The sequence below is a fragment of the Brassica oleracea genome, chromosome C8, assembly GCF_000695525.1.
Source record: "Brassica oleracea var. oleracea cultivar TO1000 chromosome C8, BOL, whole genome shotgun sequence".
Taxonomy (NCBI): Eukaryota; Viridiplantae; Streptophyta; class Magnoliopsida; order Brassicales; family Brassicaceae; genus Brassica; species Brassica oleracea.
In genome coordinates, this window is record NC_027755.1 from 16933812 (window position 1) to 16952829 (window position 19018).

General features: G+C 41.7%; 3 protein-coding genes across 3 annotated transcripts; 2 read left to right on the top strand and 1 right to left on the bottom strand.

Annotated features, from left to right (window-relative positions):
• Nucleotides 1–3896: 3896 nt before the first annotated feature.
• Nucleotides 3897–5419, top strand: LOC106307714 (deSI-like protein At4g17486). The gene is made up of 5 exons (XM_013744745.1): nucleotides 3897–4006; nucleotides 4076–4260; nucleotides 4467–4728; nucleotides 4815–4882; nucleotides 4959–5419. Exons 2-5 carry the CDS (start codon nucleotides 4126–4128, stop codon nucleotides 5253–5255), a joined length of 762 nt encoding a protein of 253 aa, XP_013600199.1. The 5' UTR covers nucleotides 3897–4006; nucleotides 4076–4125; the 3' UTR covers nucleotides 5256–5419.
• Nucleotides 5420–6337: 918 nt separating this feature from the next.
• Nucleotides 6338–8255, top strand: LOC106308784. Its single transcript, XM_013745906.1, has 3 exons — nucleotides 6338–6734; nucleotides 6948–7564; nucleotides 7674–8255. Exons 1-3 carry the CDS (start codon nucleotides 6338–6340, stop codon nucleotides 8253–8255), a joined length of 1596 nt encoding a protein of 531 aa, XP_013601360.1.
• Nucleotides 8256–14194: 5939 nt separating this feature from the next.
• Nucleotides 14195–18155, bottom strand: LOC106310206 (putative rRNA methyltransferase). The gene is made up of 11 exons (XM_013747434.1): nucleotides 17670–18155; nucleotides 17543–17590; nucleotides 17301–17459; nucleotides 17178–17224; nucleotides 16947–17103; nucleotides 16799–16860; nucleotides 16260–16449; nucleotides 15824–15913; nucleotides 15534–15667; nucleotides 15298–15415; nucleotides 14195–15223 (listed from the first exon to the last, which is right to left on the bottom strand). Exons 1-11 carry the CDS (start codon nucleotides 18141–18143, stop codon nucleotides 14303–14305), a joined length of 2400 nt encoding a protein of 799 aa, XP_013602888.1. The 5' UTR covers nucleotides 18144–18155; the 3' UTR covers nucleotides 14195–14302.
• Nucleotides 18156–19018: the final 863 nt, after the last annotated feature.

Below are 19018 nucleotides of genomic sequence, written 5' to 3' on the forward strand. Positions count from 1 at the left end.
TCCTCCTAACAATATTGCTTTCCCTCGAGATGAGGAGCTACGGGTATACCATCTTATAGATGCGAATGCGATGACATGGAGCCTAGACCTGCTGAGGCTTTTTGTTGCAGAAGAGGACATACCCCATATAGTTTCGCTCCGGGTGAGCAGAACAGGGCGCCCCGATAGCTTCAGTTGGGACTTTACAAAGTCTGGATTATACACAGTTAAGTCGGGATACTCGGTTGCACATGACATGTGCCTCAGAGCAGGAAGCCACATAGCCGCAGAACCTAGTACAACGGCTCTGAAAGCTGCAGTATGGAAAATGAAAGCTCCGCGTAAGCTAAAACACTTCCTATGGCAGGCCACATCCGGTTTTTTAGCGACAGCAGCACAGCTACATGGAAGGCACTGCTCCAGGGAGTCCACCTGCAGTAGGTGTGGGGCCGAGAGCGAATCTATAAATCATACCCTATTTGAATGTCCCCCCGCCTTACAGTGCTGGGCCTTATCACCCATACCGACTTCTCCGGGGATTTTCCCGTGTACGTCACTTTATGCTAACATCGATTTCCTTCTTTTCCGTGCAAAGAAGAGAGGTGTGAGTCCAGAAGTGATGACTACTTTCCCATGGATTGCTTGGTATATATGGAAGGCGCGTAACGAGAAAGTTTTCAAAAATAAAGACATCTCACCGTTAGATACAATGCACCAAGCAATAAAGGAAGCAGAGAGCTGGATTATAGCTCAACAAGCCACAGAGATCCTCGATTCCGAAGAGCAACAAAGGAGTCCTCTTATCCCGACGAAAGAACTCATTGTAAGCCGGTGGAGATGCCAATTCGACGCCTCCTGGACAAACGACTTGGACAAAGCTGGGTGGGGTTTTGTTTTGCTTGATGCAGGTTTGCCGTCTCTGTTCGGTGCGCAAGGGGAAAGCGCGGCTGCCTCACCCCTACATGCTGAAGCTGAAGGCCTGATATGGGCTATGCAAGAACTGTTAAAATCAAGGATAACAGAGGTGCGCTTTGAATCAGACTGTGAGCAACTTGTTAAACTCTTACAACAGGAAGAAGATTGGGCAGCACTGGCATCGGAGTTGGATGAAATTAAAGCTCTATCATCTGAATTCCAAGACTTCTCCATAGTTTATATCTCCAGATCTTTAAACGTCCGTGCTGACTGCCTTACCAAAGGTGGACGAACACGCGTAGTAAGCTCACCGTACGTTGACGCTATTGCACCGAGTTGGCTAGTTTTTGCTGGCCAAGAGGCTGCCATATAGCTCTAAGTTTATTTCTCTCAAAAAAAAAAAAAAAAAAAGAATTCAACTGTAATATTTTTTATTCTAACTACATTAAAATTTTGATTAATTTCTTATTTGCATTTAGGTGGTTGTTGTCTTAGAACTTTATATATATTTTATGAAGATTTTGTATAACTTAATATGTATTGTGCTTAAAATGAAATAAAAAATAAACTAAAGTGTCTGATTCTAAATTACATAAATTAATATAACGATAATATTCTTAAGTCTCATGCATATATATAAATTTTATAAAAGAACTAAATTGTAACAGTTGGTTAATATTTTATTTTCATTTTTAATATGTTTTGAGTTGTCACTCATGTTGTGAGTATATTCAGTAACATATATTCTTTCAAATTAAGAATGAAGTATAATTATTTTTATTATAATTTTGTCAAATCATATCAATTTTCTTTATCACTGAATTTTCCATGTATTTTCATAATATTTATCAAATTATATGTTGATGTGTTTCTAAAAAAAAATATTAGAAAAATAAAGCGATGATCAGTACGAAGTTACATGTATAGGTAGCTAATACATTTTTGGAAGCTCATGAACACATATCAATATTTACAAAAATATTTTATAAATTTTAAATAACTTTATGCCTTTGATTTATTGGATGAAAACTGAAATTTATTTTAAATAATCTTAAAAATGAGAACATATTTGCTTTGGTATTTTGATTATGGTTCCATTAAGTTCTACAAACATAACATTTAAAAACTCTGATTATTTTGTAACTATTTGATCGAAGAATGATTATTTTTAAAATTTACTTTAAGTTTTTTTAATAACTCTTAAAAATAAGAAGTAAACAAAAGTGTGATTGTATTTGAAAATAATATTATACAAGTAAAATATAATTTATCGATATTTTTGTTGTTGTAATTGAAAGATATTATAGTCAACTAAATATATAAAAATAAATAAAATATTTCAATAATACTAATTATAAATTATTTTTAGTCAATTAAACATATATCAGTTTAGGTTACTTAATTATTTTATGTAATCATCTAAGAAAATAGATAGATATATAAAAATATTTCTATTACTTTCAATTTTTTTTATTGTTTAATAATATCAAGGTTATCTGTGTAAATTGTTTTTAATAAAATCACAGTATATAAAAAATTATATTTTCATCTAAAAAATAGATATAAAGAAAGTATAACATTATATTTAGAGTTTGGTTCCCATTCTACCTCACTTACCTCAGGCTTACACAATAGGGCTTCTAGGTTTTTGTTTCTGTATTTGGTCGCTGCTTCTTCTTGTTTTTCCTTTTGTGGAAGAAGATAAAAATGAAAAAAGGATATGCTTCTGCAAAGTATTCATTGTTTTCTGTTTTTTTTCTTTCTTGGGAGACAATGACGGAAACATCGACAAACTAGAGTTCATGTCCCGTAATAAAGATCTCCATCAGAGTTGGGTCAGCTTTTTTTGGTAAAAGTCGTGACAGTGGAAACAAAAATTGGTACATCAAACTCATCCACTGAAGAAGCAAAACAAAATCTTCTTCGCTTATATCCAATGAAAATTTAATTCACATCCCGAGATCCCCTCTTGTATGGTGACCAGTTGCTGTCTCCTAGTCCATAACCGTTTGACACAAACCCAATCTCCCTTGAACCGCACAACTTTGGCCGAGGAGCATAGTTGGTTCTTTCACCTAGATCCATCTTGAAACTCTTTTCCCTTTTCTTCGACTCGGGATGAATCATCATCATCATCATCATCACCAGAATCTTTGCCCAGTACGTAGGACGTGCAGAGCAACAAAATCATTCGTCTTCCTTTCCCATACCACTTTAGACTCACCCATTTTCAGCATTGACAATGATCAACTTTAGTCTAAAACTGCAAAGCCAATAACCTTAATCTAAAAACGACATAGTTTTAGGCCATCACGATAGCGTTTTTTTTTTTGCCATAACGATAGCATTCAAACCTGTACAAGCTAACAATTAAAGATATAGATTTCAACACAGTCTACAACAGCTCAAAGAAAACCAGATCCAGGGCCGGCTGAGGCATAGGGGCAAGAGGGGCGTGGACCCTGGACCCAAATTATTTTTGCATAACTAGTGTAAAAATGAAGCCTGATTATCAAAAGAAAAAACTAAAAAAGGGTTCAAAATTTTTAAGTTATCCACAGAGTATATGTAAATTTTTTTTTTGAAAAACTATTTTACCCAAGGACCTATAGTTTACTTGAGCCGGCCCTCACCCTAATGATCATCGCAACCCTAATTACTAAAAGTAGGACCAAAACTTCAAGAAAAACCAGATCACCCTAATGATGAGAGGATAGTTATTACAAGAACAAAATCATAGACCGTTTGCTATTTATCCTATTAAACTATGCGACGTGTCGAATGTGATCTCAACTGAAATGTAAGTTTTCAACTGGAAGTGGGACCCAGCAGTTGCTCTTAGATTGGTAGTGGATTTCGACGGCCCAGATTATCACGATTCAGACGGTTTAGTGTTAAACCGATTGAGTTAGCGTAAACCACAAGTGAAGCAAATAATTAATACACAGGAAACGCGAGGGTAAAAGAGTCATTTCCCAGGATCCCGAGTCCCCACCACCACCACCGCACCATTCTTCATCTTCATCACCTACGTCCGTCCGAAATCGAGAAATCGCGACAAGATAAACCAAAACCAAATTTGCTTTTTCCGAGTGCTCTCAGAGAGAGAGAGATCTAGTAGTGGATTTTTTGTTGAAGGGAAAGCTGATTTGGACCGAAGAAGCTATAGAGAGAGAGAGAGAGAGAGAGAATCTGCGAGCTCGGAATTAGGGTTTGGAGCTGAAAGGAATCATGACGGAGGTTGTTGTGCACATATACGATGTGACCAACAGTGGATCTGAGAAGACTAACAACACCATTCTCCAGATCAACAGGTTCTTCAAAGACGGCATCGGTCTCGGCGGCATCTTCCACAGCGCCATCCAGGTCTTACTGTCTCTTATAAGATCTGAGACTTGAGCCCTTTGTTTAGTTTACAAAGTGCTCACCTTTACTTGATTGATTATGTGTGACTTTTTGACTTTTGGTTTCCAAGTTAGTGCTAATGGTTCTGTGACTTGTGTGTATAACATTTGACTAGTCTTGTTATTGTCTCTCTTTTAGATGACTACTCATTATGAATTTGCGCACAGGTGTATGGGGATGATGAATGGTCTTTTGGGTATTGTGAACAAGCAACCGGAGTGTTCAGCTGTCATAGTACCAAGAATCCTATGTACACTTATCGTGAGAAGATTCTTCTTGGGAAGACGGATTGCACTATCTTCATGGTTAATCAGATATTGCGTGAGCTCAGCAGGGAATGGCCTGGACATACTTATGATCTCTTGTCTAAAAATTGTAATCACTTCTGTGATGTACTCTGTGACAGGCTTGGTGTGCCAAAACTCCCAGGTAAAATTCATTATTTGGGAATCAGGCTGTGTGTTTGTGTTGGTCTTGAAGGCTTATGTGGTTGTTTGGGCTCTGTCTCTTTACAGGTTGGGTGAATCGCTTTGCTCATGCTGGCGACACAGCCTTGGAAGTTGCAGGAAACACAGCAATGCGGGTGGGTTCTCTTTCATTTTGATTTACTTGAATGCAGCCTTCTTGGTGTTAAAATCTTGTGAACTGGGATGTTGCAGGTAAAGCAAGCCAAAACTGAGCTAGTGTCAGCCAGTAAAGTGGCTTATCGCTTCCTTTCAAATATTACATCGAATGTAACCAACGGCTCTCCGCAACGGCCTGGAACTCTTAGCAGTTCAGAGAATGGGAACTTGAGATTACAAGGTAGTTGGTTCAAAGGGTTACTTAACACTGCCAAACCCTCCACAAGTACAGAGATGGAGAGCAAAGATGAAGATGCAAATCACGGAGCCCCCAATCATCAGAGAAAACAAAGCCGTGACTCTGTACCCATCCACCCTACTGCATTTGGGTAAAACTGTATATCCCATTGGTCGAGAAGTTACACGTACTATTCTTCTCCTCATCTGTATCCATTCCTTTTGTACCTTTATTGGAACGCCATGTTTATTACTTTTCAGCAGAAAGTGTGATTTTGTTAAGTTACCATTCACCACGTTGTTACTGGCAATTCTACATATTCATACCGCTTTTAAGAAATTTTGATTAAATTTAGTTGCCATTGAGATATGTGATTCAAATGGTATATGATGTATACAACTCACAAAGCACTTGCCAATGCTAGACAAAGATTGACGTCGATTTGAACACAACACACGTAACAATGGTATAGAACCTAAATTCTACGCAAAGTATTTGATAGTGATCGAAGTTGATCTAAGGAAGACAAATGATGTAGGCAACAATATCTTTAGAACACAACGATGTTTAAATATTTTCCGGTAGGCGAAAATAGATTTTATTGATATCTGGGATCGAATACAATGAATTGAACTAGATCGAGTGATACAAAGGAGATTGATAAAGGAAGAATCTACAAGTGGGAAGACAATAAGATCGATGTGAATGTGTAGCTCTCTCTAGGGTTTTCAACGTGTCCTCTTCCATGTTTCTTCTCCTTCCTTTATAGCAAGTCGACTCCGAGATCCCTGTGGCAGTTCCGCGATCTCAGCTTCTTGTTACGTGATCTCTGCGACCTCCGCGACTCTTGTTTCGAGCTCGACTCTCGTTGTGGGCCTCGGCCTGTCTCGGCCCATGCCTTGGATCGTGGCTCATTTCGGCATTGACCAAAATTGGGTCCAACATTTGTCCTCCAACCTCTTTTGATTTGAGCGAAAAGGAAAAGGGGGCGGTTATCCTTCGGTCCGGATTTTGTGATTAGATAATTGAAATCGCGTGGGCTCGGTTTTAATGACCGTTTTCGAAAAGAGCCATTTGTTGGCGCGTTTTCTTTTATTATTATTTTTATCGATAACGGCTACTTTAGCCGCCGCTAGGGCATAGGTTAGGTCGTAATTGCTTTTCTAGATAGCAATGATAGAGCAGTTACGGTGGCTTATATATACGTAGGGGTTTCTCTCTATTCTTCGAGTTCAAGATGTGTTCGTCTCTTAATTTTCCTCACCCAACTACTACAGCTGATAATCTCGAGGACCTTTACAAGGTCTATGGAGTTGATCGTTCCGTCATTCTTGATTTGGCCGGTGCGAATGAGACTCCTGGAACCGTGAGAGAGGGCTATTACGGGGCTTATCTCTCCTTTTTCCACTCCTGTGGTCTTATGTATCCGATCCCCGAAGCGATACTCGAGATCTTGGCGGAGCTTGGGTTATCGCTTACTCAGCTTCTCCCGAATTTTCTCAGGCATCTTGTCGCCTTTTTGGTTAAGGCTAGGGAAGAGGGTCTTGCTTTTCGTCTTAGTGAGTTTCGTCAGTTCGTTCTGGTGAAGCGGAACAATCAGACCCCTGGGACTTTCCTTGTGTCTCCACGCCCAGGTCGTCACGTCATATAGGATATTCCTTACCGTGACGAGAAGTGCCGTGAAAAATTCTTTGTTTTCCGGATGGATCGAACATCCATGGGTGACTTCGATTTCTCCCGGCTTTCTCGGCGTTGGGCTGAGAATATCGGTTAGTTTTTTTCTTGCCTATGTATCTAGGGTTTTCGGGATCGAAGACTAAAATTTTCGTTTATTTTGTCTGATGTAGTTCCTTCTGGAAGTTCTTCAATGTCGGATGAGATCCGCGGTCTGATGAGGATCCTTCGGAGAGGTCGCTCGAATTGGTTCACTTTTGACCGAACTCGGATTCGGACTGTTTTTGCCTTGCCGGTGGGGACTGGCAAAGCTACTTCAATCGAGAAGTCTGAAGACGAGGCCGGGCATTCCCGAGAGGTCGTGGGGGCTCTTTCTGCCTGGGCTCAGTCTCCGGATCGGTTAAATAGACAGCTCGTGAGGAGATCATCGTTCCAAACTTCCGGGCCTGCGTCGAGAAGTCGAGCTTCAGGAAAGTCTCCCTTAATCTCGATCCATGACTCCGACGAAGAAGATGCTTCAGAAGAGAGTCTCCCTCCTGTTTCGTTGAGTCCTGGTTTGGATGACGAGACCAGGGTGGTGACTCATAAGCGACGTCGATCGTTGGAGGGGTCCTTGCCTGGTCCATCTCGTCCTAGGTTTGTTCCCGAGGGAGATGGTTCTTCGTTTGCAGCTCAAAGTGATCTAATTCCCCTTGCTGGTCGTATGAGGTCCGCGGGTTGCCGTCTTCCATCTCTTGCTTCATCAGTCGAGAGGGAAGCCTACGCCAAGGTCGATGTAGCGAGCTCTAAGGTTCGTTTCTTGTTTACTTTATTTTTAGAAGTTGTTTCGTAGTACTTGCTTATATTGATTTCTTCTCAGGTGATGGAGGCATTCAACGAATATGTCGTGACGATGGAAGATCATGTCGGCTTCCCGAAATGATAAAGAAATCGAAAGAATTGGTTCTGAGAGCAAGAGGCTTTCGAAAGAGCTTGAAGTCACCAAGCGAGAAGGGATGGAGGATGCTGGAAAGATTGAAGCTTTAACCAAAGACTGGAAGAGAGTTCACCTGGAAAATAAGGCTCTCGAATCGAAGATGGTTGCTCAAAGGGAAAGAATTGCGGCACTCGAGGTCGAGAGAGATCGGGATGTTAGCCGCGCTTCTCGTAATGCTCGTCGCGATACTGTGGCAAAGCATCAGGAGGTTCTTGAATCCATGAAGGGTAGGTGGGAGAGCAAGAAAAATGAAATATCTGCTGAGATTCGGCTGCAGGAAGTGGTCGCGAATATTGATCTCCTGATTGAGCTCAAGGATGGAGGCTTGACTGTGGACGCGGAACTTGCTAGTTTAAAGGAAATGGAAAAAGATTGCGTGGATCTTCTCGCAGCGGCCGCTGTGCCTGATTGGTCGATCTCTGAGTTCGATCTTCCTCAAGTCTCAGATGATTCAGTGGATCGAGTCGGGGGGTCGTCTGCCCCCGATGATTCCGTTTCTAGTTAGCCTCTTTTTTTGTTTAATATCTTTAGGAATTTACCGATCTTTGATCTCGATATTTTGAATATCTTCCAATGGATAAGTATAAAGTTTCGAAATATCCCAGTTTCCCTAGTTTTCGAGATTCTTTTGTTCGAGTTGTTGGGATATTGCGAGGTCTCGGTCTTTATAAAGCTTTCAGCTCTGTTCTGGGATTTGTCATAGTATTTCATTCAGTCTCGTTTTTGCTTGCTAATAAACATGACTTCGAGAAGATCTAACTCTCGTGATTCTGACAGGATGCGAACTCGAACTGATGTTGCCAATGTGGAACGTATTCGATCTGGAGATGTGAACGATGCGCTTACAAAGGTTCTGCGCGAGGAGACCCGACTTCTGCGGTCTTCATCCCAAGGGATCAAAGATCCCGAAGGTGAAACATCTGTTGCTCATGTTAAGTCGAATGGGCGTGATCGTCCTCCGAAGAAGGCTAAGACGAATGGTTCAGACTGTCGTCTCGTTGTCCCGAATGATACGGCTGTTGCCAAGCCGTTTCATTGGCAATTCTCGCACTCCAAGGATTTCCCTATTACTGAATATCCAGATAGTGTTGCTCATTTGGTGAGGCACTTCAAGCCTGCTAGGTGTCCGCTTCCTTCTCTGTGTAATATGACGGAGCGCGAAGCCTATGTAAAGATGGTCGTGGCCCATGCTAAGGTGGTTCTTTTGAAATATGATCCTTGTTGAATTTTTGGTTCGTTTTGTCTGTAATCTGCCGTGTTTCAGGCTATGGAAGCTAACAATGAGTTCGCGGCGATTTTAGAAAAACGCCTACAGGATGTTCCGCGTTCTGACGAACTTAACGAAATAAAGAAGGTTGTTCGCGAGCAAAAGATCGGTCTTAAGATGGCTCAAGATCGGGAGCGTGCCAATGCTGCCCAGCTGGCTGTCGCCGAGAAGCTGGGGAATCAGGCTGCTACGCTCGAAGCTTGTTTGCGGGTTGTGAGTAATGAAAGGAGATCGGACCTCGAGTGAGTTTCCATTTTGGAGGCGAAGGTTGAATCTTCTGCAAACAAGTTCGCTGATGACCTTCGTCGTGCCATCTACGATGCCAAGAGGGTTATGGCGGACAGCTACCTGGAAGTGCTAGTTTCTCTGAAGGAAAAATGGGAAAAGAAATAGGTGGCGAGTGATTGTGAGGCTCGTCCTCGGGAAGTCATGTCCAACATAGATCTCTTGAAGGAGATCATGAACAACAACCTCCTGGCTTCAGACGAGTTGTTGTGGCTCCAAGCGAAGGAGGTCGAGCTCGGATCTGAAGTCGATGTGATGGCGACCTCGGATTTCTCAATCGGGAAGCTCGATCTACCCCAGATTTCGGAGGATCTGCCAGAAGATTTCTTCGCTAAGGTTCCTCTTGCGAAGGATGGCGCGGCGAAGTGCTCGGATGGCGCGGCGAAGTGCTCGGATGACTGGTTTTAGGATGGTGAATTTGGCATCGAAGAATAGATTTAGGGATTTTTCTTTTGTTTTTGCTACTTTATTATTACATTTTTTTTTATTTTAATAAAGAAGAGATCGTGGGTCCCGATTTGTTTGTCACCACTTTATGTTTCGTGCGAGGCCGACCTTTTGGGGGCATGTGTCGATTTGTTGTAAATATCTTTATCGACAGTTTCGATGTAACAAAAGATTTTGTTAATTAGTTTTGCCGCGCTTGTTGGCGGAGTTGGCTGCAACCGAGGACTTGATCAGGGTATTGGTTTTTGGTCAACTGTGAAGTTATGCAATTTTCTGAAACGAGAAAACTGTTGTGTTCGAATGTCTAAGGACTGTATTCGTTAAGATGTTGGATTCTGTTTCGTTACATATTTATGAAAGAAAACAGTTTTTGATATTGTCGAGCTGCTTTTCCTCGGGTGTTGCGGTGTGCCCACTTTGAGTTCTGTGGGTGGGAGGAGACTGAACTCGTGTCGTGAGTTGCCTACGTACCCTCGTCGAGGGATCAAGTCATAACGTAGTTCGATTCTTTCCCCAAGGAAAGGGTCGGTTGTTCGATTGCTCGTGTACGTAGGTACGTCTGTCATTTAATTTTGGTTGTGTGATTAAGGTTGTTGTTCGATGTCTTTAAAGCTTGCGAGGTAGCATGTCCTGGAGTTTTTCTGGCTTCCTCTGATAGTTTCGACTCCTTTTGACGTTGGAAATTTCAAGCATTGATGATATGTCGAAGGAACTGCCTTCATGCTGTATAGCCAAGGTCTGCCGAGGATTGCATTAAATGGAGCTGGATGGTCTATCACGATGAATTCTACAATTTTTCTGACTTCTCCGGCGGTTACCGCGAGCTCGATCGATCCGAGAGAGTAGGTTGTCTCTCCTGCGAAGCCGATGAGGGGGGTTCGTTCTTGTTTTAGGAGTGCTTTGGTGAATCCCATTTTCTTAAACGCTTCGTAGAAGAGGACGTCGGCCGAGCTTCCAGTGTTGATCATTACTCGGGATAGTTCGCAGCCACCGACGTTGATTCGTATCACGAGAGCGTCGTCGTGTGGTTTATCGAGGTCTGCGGTTTCGTTTTCGTTGAAGGTGATTTCGTGATCAAGACCTGTCAAGGGTTCTCTAATACCTACGTTGTTTTCTGCTCTTCGTTGGTATGCTTTGATTGAGTTGACTGAGTTGCAGAACTTGGAGCCTCCGTAAATGAAGTCGATCCGTTTTTTGTCCTCATTGTGATTCTGGAAATTCCACCTCTTAGTCGGTGCTAGTTGGTAATGTCTCTACCCCCTAGACAGATTGTAGTTGAAAGTCTGCACTCTGCTTTTTTTCTGAATCGGTTTCTCCAGAAGCTCGCGAATTTTGGTCATTTTATTCTTTCGCTTGGAGTTGGGGAGTTTCGCGCTAGGAGGTCTTGTGTTTTGGTTGTATTTCGCGACCTGGGGAGGGGGAGTGTCTTCGTCGGATTTTTCTAATGTGCGGATCGCCACTGAGATCTCAAACCTAAATTTTCCCTCGGTTTGGCTCTTGATTTCGTCGGTTGTTTTGCTGTTCTGCCCCCATGAAATCATGTCGACACTTTTCTTCGGAGCCGGGGGTGGGGAGCTCGGTGACTCCTGCTCGATCTCTCTTCCTCTTTTGTTCGTTGGGACTTTGGTTTTTCGGGTGGATTTCGGGGTCACTGGCTCCTCCTCTTCTTCTCCGGCTTCTTCGTTAGTTTTCTTTTTTTTTTTTATTGCGAAGTGCGGCTCGGCATTCCTCAGTCGAGTGGCCTTTGCGGTCGTGGAAGGCGCAATATTTGCTGAGGCCGTATGTCGATGATTTCTGCAGCGAGTTATTTATTGAGTAGGAGTGTTGCCCCTTGGTGGTTGGTTCTTTAGGAGTCACCGGCTTTTTGATTGCATTATTCTTGTTTGCGCTATACTATTCTTTTAATGCTGCGACCTCTTCTTCGTGGGTGGAGAAGTATGAAGCTCGGTGTAGGGCGTCGTCCGATGACACAGGTGTTCGAACGGCCAGTTCTTCCCTAAATTTGGATGGGAACGAAACGCCATTCTTTAATGCTGCTAGGGCGACGACCTCGTTTGGGTGCGAAATCTTGGCCTTGATCTCTTGGAACTTGTTTATGTATGTTCTTAGAGGTCCGAAAGGTGCTTGTTTGAGATTCCAAAGGTCTGCCTCGGTAACTTTGGTCTCTATGAAGACTGAGTATTGTTATAGGAATGTTGACACCAACTGGGTGAAGTTGTCGATAGAGTTTTCTTCTAGTCCGACGAACCATTCTAGTGCGGCTCTAGTGAGGTTTTCGGCGAAGAAACGGCAGTACCCTGCTTCTTTTTCGTCGTCGGTGAGGTGTGCCCTTGATATCGCTAGACGGAAGGCTCGCACATGGGCTTTTGGGTCCGTGCTTCCGGCGTATTCGGGGAATTTTAGTTTCGCAACGTGATGTAGTCTTACACTGGCGATTCTGTTTGTAAATGGGGTCCTTCTTGTTTCCTCGATGACCATGTCGATGTCGGGAGCAGAGCTTGTTGACATGTGTAGGATCGCGTGTATTATTTTGAGCTCGACGTCGTTCCTTTCAATATAATTCTGGAAGATTCCGTTTTCACTCGGGGTTCTCATACCTTCCCTTTGGGGGTCGATATTGATGGGACCGCAGGGATCGTGTCTCCGAGTTTTTTCCGCTAGGTTTTCAAGCCCTGCCTGATGGAAGGTCCTCGTTGCAGATGGAGTTCGATTCTCGGGGGTGGAATGATTCGGAGGTGAAATTCGCGTCCCTGGCTCTCCTTGCCTCTCTATTGATCCATTATGGAATTGGATCGGGGTGCTTTGTAGTCGTTGGAGTTCGGATTCGATTTCGTCCAATCCACTGTAGCTTAAACTTCGGTGGGCGATGCCCTGCGGTGGGGGTCGTTGCGAATTTTCTCTCGTGTATCGTCCAGATCGGGCGCTTGGGATTTCTAGAGTGTCGAACAGTCCTGTACTTTGTACGTTGGACGTCGTCCTTAACGGATCGAGGGGTGTTCGGTTTCTTTCTCGAACGTTTGCAGCTCGATATTCTGCGAGTTCCTTTTCGGCTTGATCCAGCCTGTTAGCAAGGGCTTGATTGGTGATCCTTTGACTTCGGATTTCGTCGATTAGAGTTGTCATCATTCCTCGTAGTTTGGTCAGTTCTCCTCGGGTTTGGACTAGAGGAATCGGCGAAATCGGTCTAGATTGGGATCGAGTCGAATCGTCGGAGGGTGGTCTATCTCCGGGACGGTTCCAAACTCGAGCTCCATCTCATTCCGGAATTGTTGTCTGGTTGATCGGAGGAGGTTGATCTTGACTCGAAGTCCCGATCGAAGGGATTCCTTGCGTCGGGGCCGTTCCGGTCGCATCAGCGGTTCCCGTTAATCCAACCGGGGTTACTCCGGCTGGCGAGTTGGATCTGATAGGATCTTTGTCGTTGATTCTTGAAGGAGTGGTTCCTGATGTTTGGTTGGGATCCATAGTCGCGCTTAGGAAACTTAGATCGATTTCTTAGCAAAGATGTTTTTCGCTTATCTTCCCCACAGTCGGCGCCAAAATGTAGAACCTAAATTCTATACAAAGTATTTGATAGTGATCATGGTTGATCTAGGAAGACAAATGATGTAGGCAGCGATATCTTTAGAACACAACGATGTTTAAATAGTTTCCGGTAGGCGAAAATAAATTTTATTGATAACTGGGATCGAATACAATGAATTGAACTAGATCGAGTGATACAAAGGAGATCGATAAAAGAAGAATCTAAAAGTGGGAAGACAATAAGATCGATGTGAATGTGTAGCTCTCTCTAGGGTTTTCAACGTTTCCTCTTCCATGTTTCTTCTCCTTCCTTTATAGCAAGTCGACTCCGAGATCCCTGTGGCAGTTCCGCGATCTCAGCTTCTTGTTACGTGATCTCTGCGACCTCCGCAACTTTTGTTTCGAGCTCGACTCTCGTTGTGGGCCTCAGCCTGTCTCGGTCCATGCCTTGGATCGTGGCCCATTTCAGTATTGACCAAAATTGAGTTCAACAAATGGTACATATCAATGCTCAAGAAATAGTTAAGTTGATAACTCGAGAGCTTAAAATTATTGATTTGTTTATATATATTTCACATTTATATAAGATATTAATAGTTTTATTGATGAATTATTAAAATTATATATATGAAATAAAAGAAAATTAGACAAATTTATGTATTTGTACTAACATTATTGCTTGATTTAATAGATTTACATTGATTTAAACCGATTCAAAGCAGTTTAAACTGAGTTGAATCGTAGAATTTGGATTTATAAAAATTGTTTCAGATAATACTGATTTGCCACCTAGACGGAAGTTTAGAACCATGTTACATATTGAAAGCACTTCCACTACCACCTCTTAGTAAAACAAGATAGATATTAGTTGAAGAACAAAAACCAGTAGTTGTTGTCAAAAAAAAAACAAAACAAAACAAAAACAAAAACCAGTAGTCAAGAATTGCATAAATATCAATCAGACTAAACACAACGGAACAAAACTTACTTCTCGTCCACTGAGGACTTACTCGCCGCCCATGGGTCTCTTACCCCTCGGTTTTTTTGCCTTTCTGGCCTGATTTACCGGAGGCACTCTTCATCCCCTTCCTACCAGGCTTGCCTCCTCGGCGTTGCCTAGCATCACTCTTCATCCTTCTATCCACTCTCTTCTGACCTTTCCCAACCTTAACCCCAACTCCTTTCTTCGACACAACCAGCTCTTTCTTAGCCTTCCTCGGCTCTGCCGCTTTCTTGTATAGCTTGTCTATCATCTTGTCCTTTGAACGGTTCGATATATCAGCCGTGTCGGATATTACGTTTGCCTTCTTCCTCACCTTCTCAAATCTTTTCGCAGCCGCTCGCTTCTTCCGTGCCTTGGCCTCCGCCACTTTCTTGGCTGGACGAGCGTTGATTTCTCTGAACTGAGCCTTCACTGCATTAGCTTCTTCTTTCGTGATGGGTTTCATCGGTTGCCTGTGGTGTTTCTCGTCGTCCAAAAACCATTTAGGTAGTAAACCTTCGTCCGCAAGCATGTGTCTGTTATAAGTATCGTCAAGCATCTCTTCCCTCTGCTTCTTCTTTAGCATTTTCTTGGCACATGCCAACATCTCGGCCTTTGTATGAACGTCGTCCTCAGAGGATGAGTCCGAGTCTGAATCAGTGGCTGGTGGAGGAACTATCTCGAAATCTTCTTCCTTCTTGGAGCTGATGGGTAAACTCTGACCAGTCAAGACGCTTGCTTTTGATGCCTTTTGTTTAGACATTACGTCATCACTGTCATCTTCACCCAAGTCTCCTTCTTCCACGGCTTCAGCAAATATATCCTGACTGAACCACTGGTTGGAGATTTCTTCCTTTGTTTGGGTCTCTCCATCATCCAGTGGCACCACAAGTGGGTTTGCCTCGTCCGTCTCTTCCTTTATATCTGAATCATAATCGAGTTTCATCTCCTCATCTCCATTACCCTCCTGCAAAGACAAAGCAAGTTCCAAAAATATATGTAGGATCCATGAACATGAGGGTAAAGTAACAATGATGGTACCTTAAGCTTCTCAACGTGTGTCTGCTTAGCTCGCTTCCTTTGCTTTGCGCTTCCTTCTTTCTTAGCCATATAACGGTCATATGCCTCGTCAAACATCTCTTCCATTTGTTCAGTGTATCTGTAATGTTCAAAAATATTAAATAACTACCAATCAAACTTCGGCAAGGTATGACAATCTTGAAAGAAAAAAACATTCTATAATCTACAGAAAAAATGCATAAGTCAGGCAGCATGACCTCTGACGCTCTTCATCAGAATCTATGTCACCGTCTTTGGAGTCATCTGAAGTTCCATCACCACGATCTTTGTTCTCACTTTCATTGGCGTTGGCGTTATCATCTTCGTCAACTGCCATTAGATCTTTCTTTCCCTGTAAAGAATAAATAAATGAAGATCTTTACGTCTTTACACGCTAATTCGGAGTAGAATCATATGTTAAATAATTGAACTCTAGCAATACAAGCTTCCTTTTGGTGCAGACATAAAAAAAAAATTAACGCAGAGATTGGAAACGAAAATAGAGTACCTTGATAGCAGCAAGAGAGAACAGTTCATGGTCTACGTAACCATCTTCAAGTGCATCTATTTGTGGATTTGTCGCCTTCCTCGTCTTATCCTAGCAAAATCAAATCGAATTAAGCAAAAATAAGGATGAGGTCTAAAAGATCCATCACTAAAGACCACTGGCCACAACCTAAATTAAGTGCTCTTAATTAAGTGAATCATGACTTCCGGAATACTAATATCTATTTTGGTACTATGATCAAAATGATTACTCTAATCAGTTGGTTTTGCAAGTGAATTTAAATGGGCTAAGCCCTGCTTAATTCGACCTTGTCATGACTAAAGCAAGTTTAATTTCTCCGTAATAGATGGGAAAGCAACTAGTTGGAAAGTCCACTTGACCATTTACCAGAGAAAACGACCATTTGGAATGGAACAAAAGGTTTAAAAATAATAACCTTGGCCCGTCGTTTTGCAAGAAGCTTCTTTGCCTGTTTCTTCTTGCGGTCTGCTGCGTTAGTGAGCTCTTCCAATTCACTGAGTAGTCTATCATCCTCATTTTCCTCGTTTTCCTTTCCCACATCAGGCTCCTTTTTAGCCACTTCCTTTTTTTCAGGAGTCAGAGCTTTCCTAATTTGCATCCTCCATCTACAAGACAAGGGGAGTTAGTGTCCATTATGAAATTAATATAATTTCCACACACATGGATAGTTGACAACATATGATATAAGTTAAGCCAATTCTAACATCCATGTACACCAGTTGACCCACTTTACACAAAATGCTGTGTCTGGTTGAGAATTCAAAGCATATTACGGAACAGCATTGGTAAAAACTTAAATTGCTGGGAACATTCTTAAACCAACCAATATAGAGCGCTAAGTAACTCTAAGATTAGAATCAAAGCTCTACCATTATACTGGAATAACTTAGATGAAGCAAGTGAGACTCCAAAGATTTAAAAGCTCCATGATGGAGCAAGCGAGGGAGTTCTTACTTTAGGATGTGTTTGAAGTCATTCTTCCCCAAAACAGGAAGATCGTCGCATAGAATTTTAATCTGACTCCAAAAAAAACAAACGTTACCAACCATGTATTGGTCATTAATCCTTGATTAGTTTAGTATGGCTAATTAGAGAACAGTACCTCCTCTGTAGTCAAGTCATGTTCTTTTAAAGGTAGAGAGGCTTGATCATCAAAGGATATACAAGTAACTGTGCCAAGAATCTCAAGAGGATTTTCAGACCAGATGAAATCAGCAGCAGATGCAACTTTTCTCAAAATGGACTCTCCATCTTCATACCTGTATACTAATCCACAGTTAATAAAAAGTTCAAATATACCAATAAACAAAAATAGCTAGTTGACATTGCCTACCCATCACGGTTTCTCTTCTGTTTTGATCCTCCAAGCACATCCACAACCTACAAAACATAACAATTATTACAAAACACTTCAGGGGGACCCAAATACTAAATAAGAAAAAAATAAAATAATTACCTTTCTCGTGGGTTCTGCTGTTTCTTTAAAAAGATGTCTATAATCAAGATGACGAGGATCAATCTTGGCAGGAGCTTTGTAATTCAAACCTAAAAGATACGTTTCTGAAGATGTTGAACGACTAGCCGGTGGCTTCAACTCCTCAACCTTCTCGAATAGCTTCACCAAAAAAGAAAAACAACCATTAACAGAAGAAAGAGTATTAAAAACAAAGCCGCATGATTAATAAAGCAAGACAGTACCTCCCGAAGACAGAAGCGCACAGAGTGATAATCTCGAGACCTGAAAACCTAACATCACAAGACAGGCATAACAACAGTCAAAACATATTACTTGAGCCGCAAGAAACCATCTTTCAAAAGCAGATACCTTGGTGATAAAGTTTCCTCTAGGAGCTAAGAACTCCGTGGCCAACTTCACAGAATCGATAACCAAAGCGTTCTGACTCACAAGTTCCTGAGACCAAGCACCACCAAGATTAGGAGACCCATCGTGAAGAACAAGATCAAAAGCCCTAACACCATGCTTCTCCATCACTTGCTTAATCTTCGACCTGCACTCGGGCCGCGTGATATCCTGCTGGATAGCGACGCAGCCACGCACGGGGATGATGGGAACGAGATCGATCCCGAGAACAAGGCTGCCGAAGGGAGCTTTCTCGACGGCGACTTGCATCCAACCACCGGGGGCGGCGCATAGATCGAGAACGGCATGGGATTTGTGGAGAAGAGAGTGTTTGGCGTTGATTTGGATGAGCTTGTAGGAGGCACGGGAGCGGAAGCCGCGCTGCTTGGCGAGACGGTAGTACTTATCTAAACGACGGTCATATTTGGCCTTACCCATCGTGAGATGAGATTTTTCTAGGGTTTAGTTCTTGGTTCTGACTCGGAGAGAAGAATATAAGACATGGGTTTAGGGTTTTTACGCGGGCCGTTGTAAAGTAGTTAAAAAAACCTGCTGACTCAGGCAGAGTCTTTCATTCTGATTGCCCCTTTAGTAGAATTTTTTACGCGTCCGCGCGGGTGTTTGCTTTATTTTTTATAAATTAAATATGATTGTTTATATTTTTCAAGTGTATTTCTACGATGTTGGTATCCATTCGGGTTTAGGTGCCCATTTAGATTTGGCTCGGTCTATTCGGATTTCGGATTGTTGAGTTTGAAGAATTCAACCATATTTTTGACTATTTGTATATATTTTTAAGTATTTTGAACAATTTCAAAATATTTTATATATTTTAGATATTAAATCTAAACATAGTTAATATATTTAAGTATATAAATATGATTTAGATATATTCGGATACCCGTAATATTTTGGTTTGATCATTAGTCTTTTTATAGATATCAAAATTTTGAATCCCTTCAAATATTTAAACAGTTTCGGTTTGGATTCGATACTACTTTTTGGACCGAATTTTGTTTGAACTTCGGATTCCCGAATCCAAGTTTTATCCCAACCCATATGCATAATAACATTTTTGGATATTCAACAATCATAACGATATCATATGTAATTCACTTTTTGTATAATTACATTTTTGGTTGTCTCCACATATATTTAATTAATTTATATATGTCTAGTTTTTATTTTGCAATAACTATTTAAATATATCGTTTACATTTTGATTTTTATATAATGTAAATCTATTACAAAATATAGCTTATTTCATTTATTTTTATATGTAATTTTATTTTTTATCAGTTGGTAATACATAC

Coding starts and splice junctions, on each gene's coding strand:
- LOC106307714 (XM_013744745.1), top strand. CDS start 4,126: ATGACGGAGGTTGTTGTGCACATATACGATGTGACCAACAGTGGATCT. Junction 4,261..4,466: donor TCTTCCACAGCGCCATCCAG/GTCTTACTGTCT, acceptor ATTTGCGCACAG/GTGTATGGGGATGATGAATG. Junction 4,883..4,958: donor CAGGAAACACAGCAATGCGG/GTGGGTTCTCTT, acceptor GGGATGTTGCAG/GTAAAGCAAGCCAAAACTGA.
- LOC106308784 (XM_013745906.1), top strand. CDS start 6,338: ATGTGTTCGTCTCTTAATTTTCCTCACCCAACTACTACAGCTGATAAT. Junction 6,735..6,947: donor CCTTGTGTCTCCACGCCCAG/GTCGTCACGTCA, acceptor TGTCTGATGTAG/TTCCTTCTGGAAGTTCTTCA. Junction 7,565..7,673: donor TCGATGTAGCGAGCTCTAAG/GTTCGTTTCTTG, acceptor TGACGATGGAAG/ATCATGTCGGCTTCCCGAAA.
- LOC106310206 (XM_013747434.1), bottom strand. CDS start 18,143: ATGGGTAAGGCCAAATATGACCGTCGTTTAGATAAGTACTACCGTCTC. Junction 15,914..16,259: donor TTGCAAAACGACGGGCCAAG/GTTATTATTTTT, acceptor TGATTTTGCTAG/GATAAGACGAGGAAGGCGAC. Junction 15,668..15,823: donor TCTCTCTTGCTGCTATCAAG/GTACTCTATTTT, acceptor TATTCTTTACAG/GGAAAGAAAGATCTAATGGC.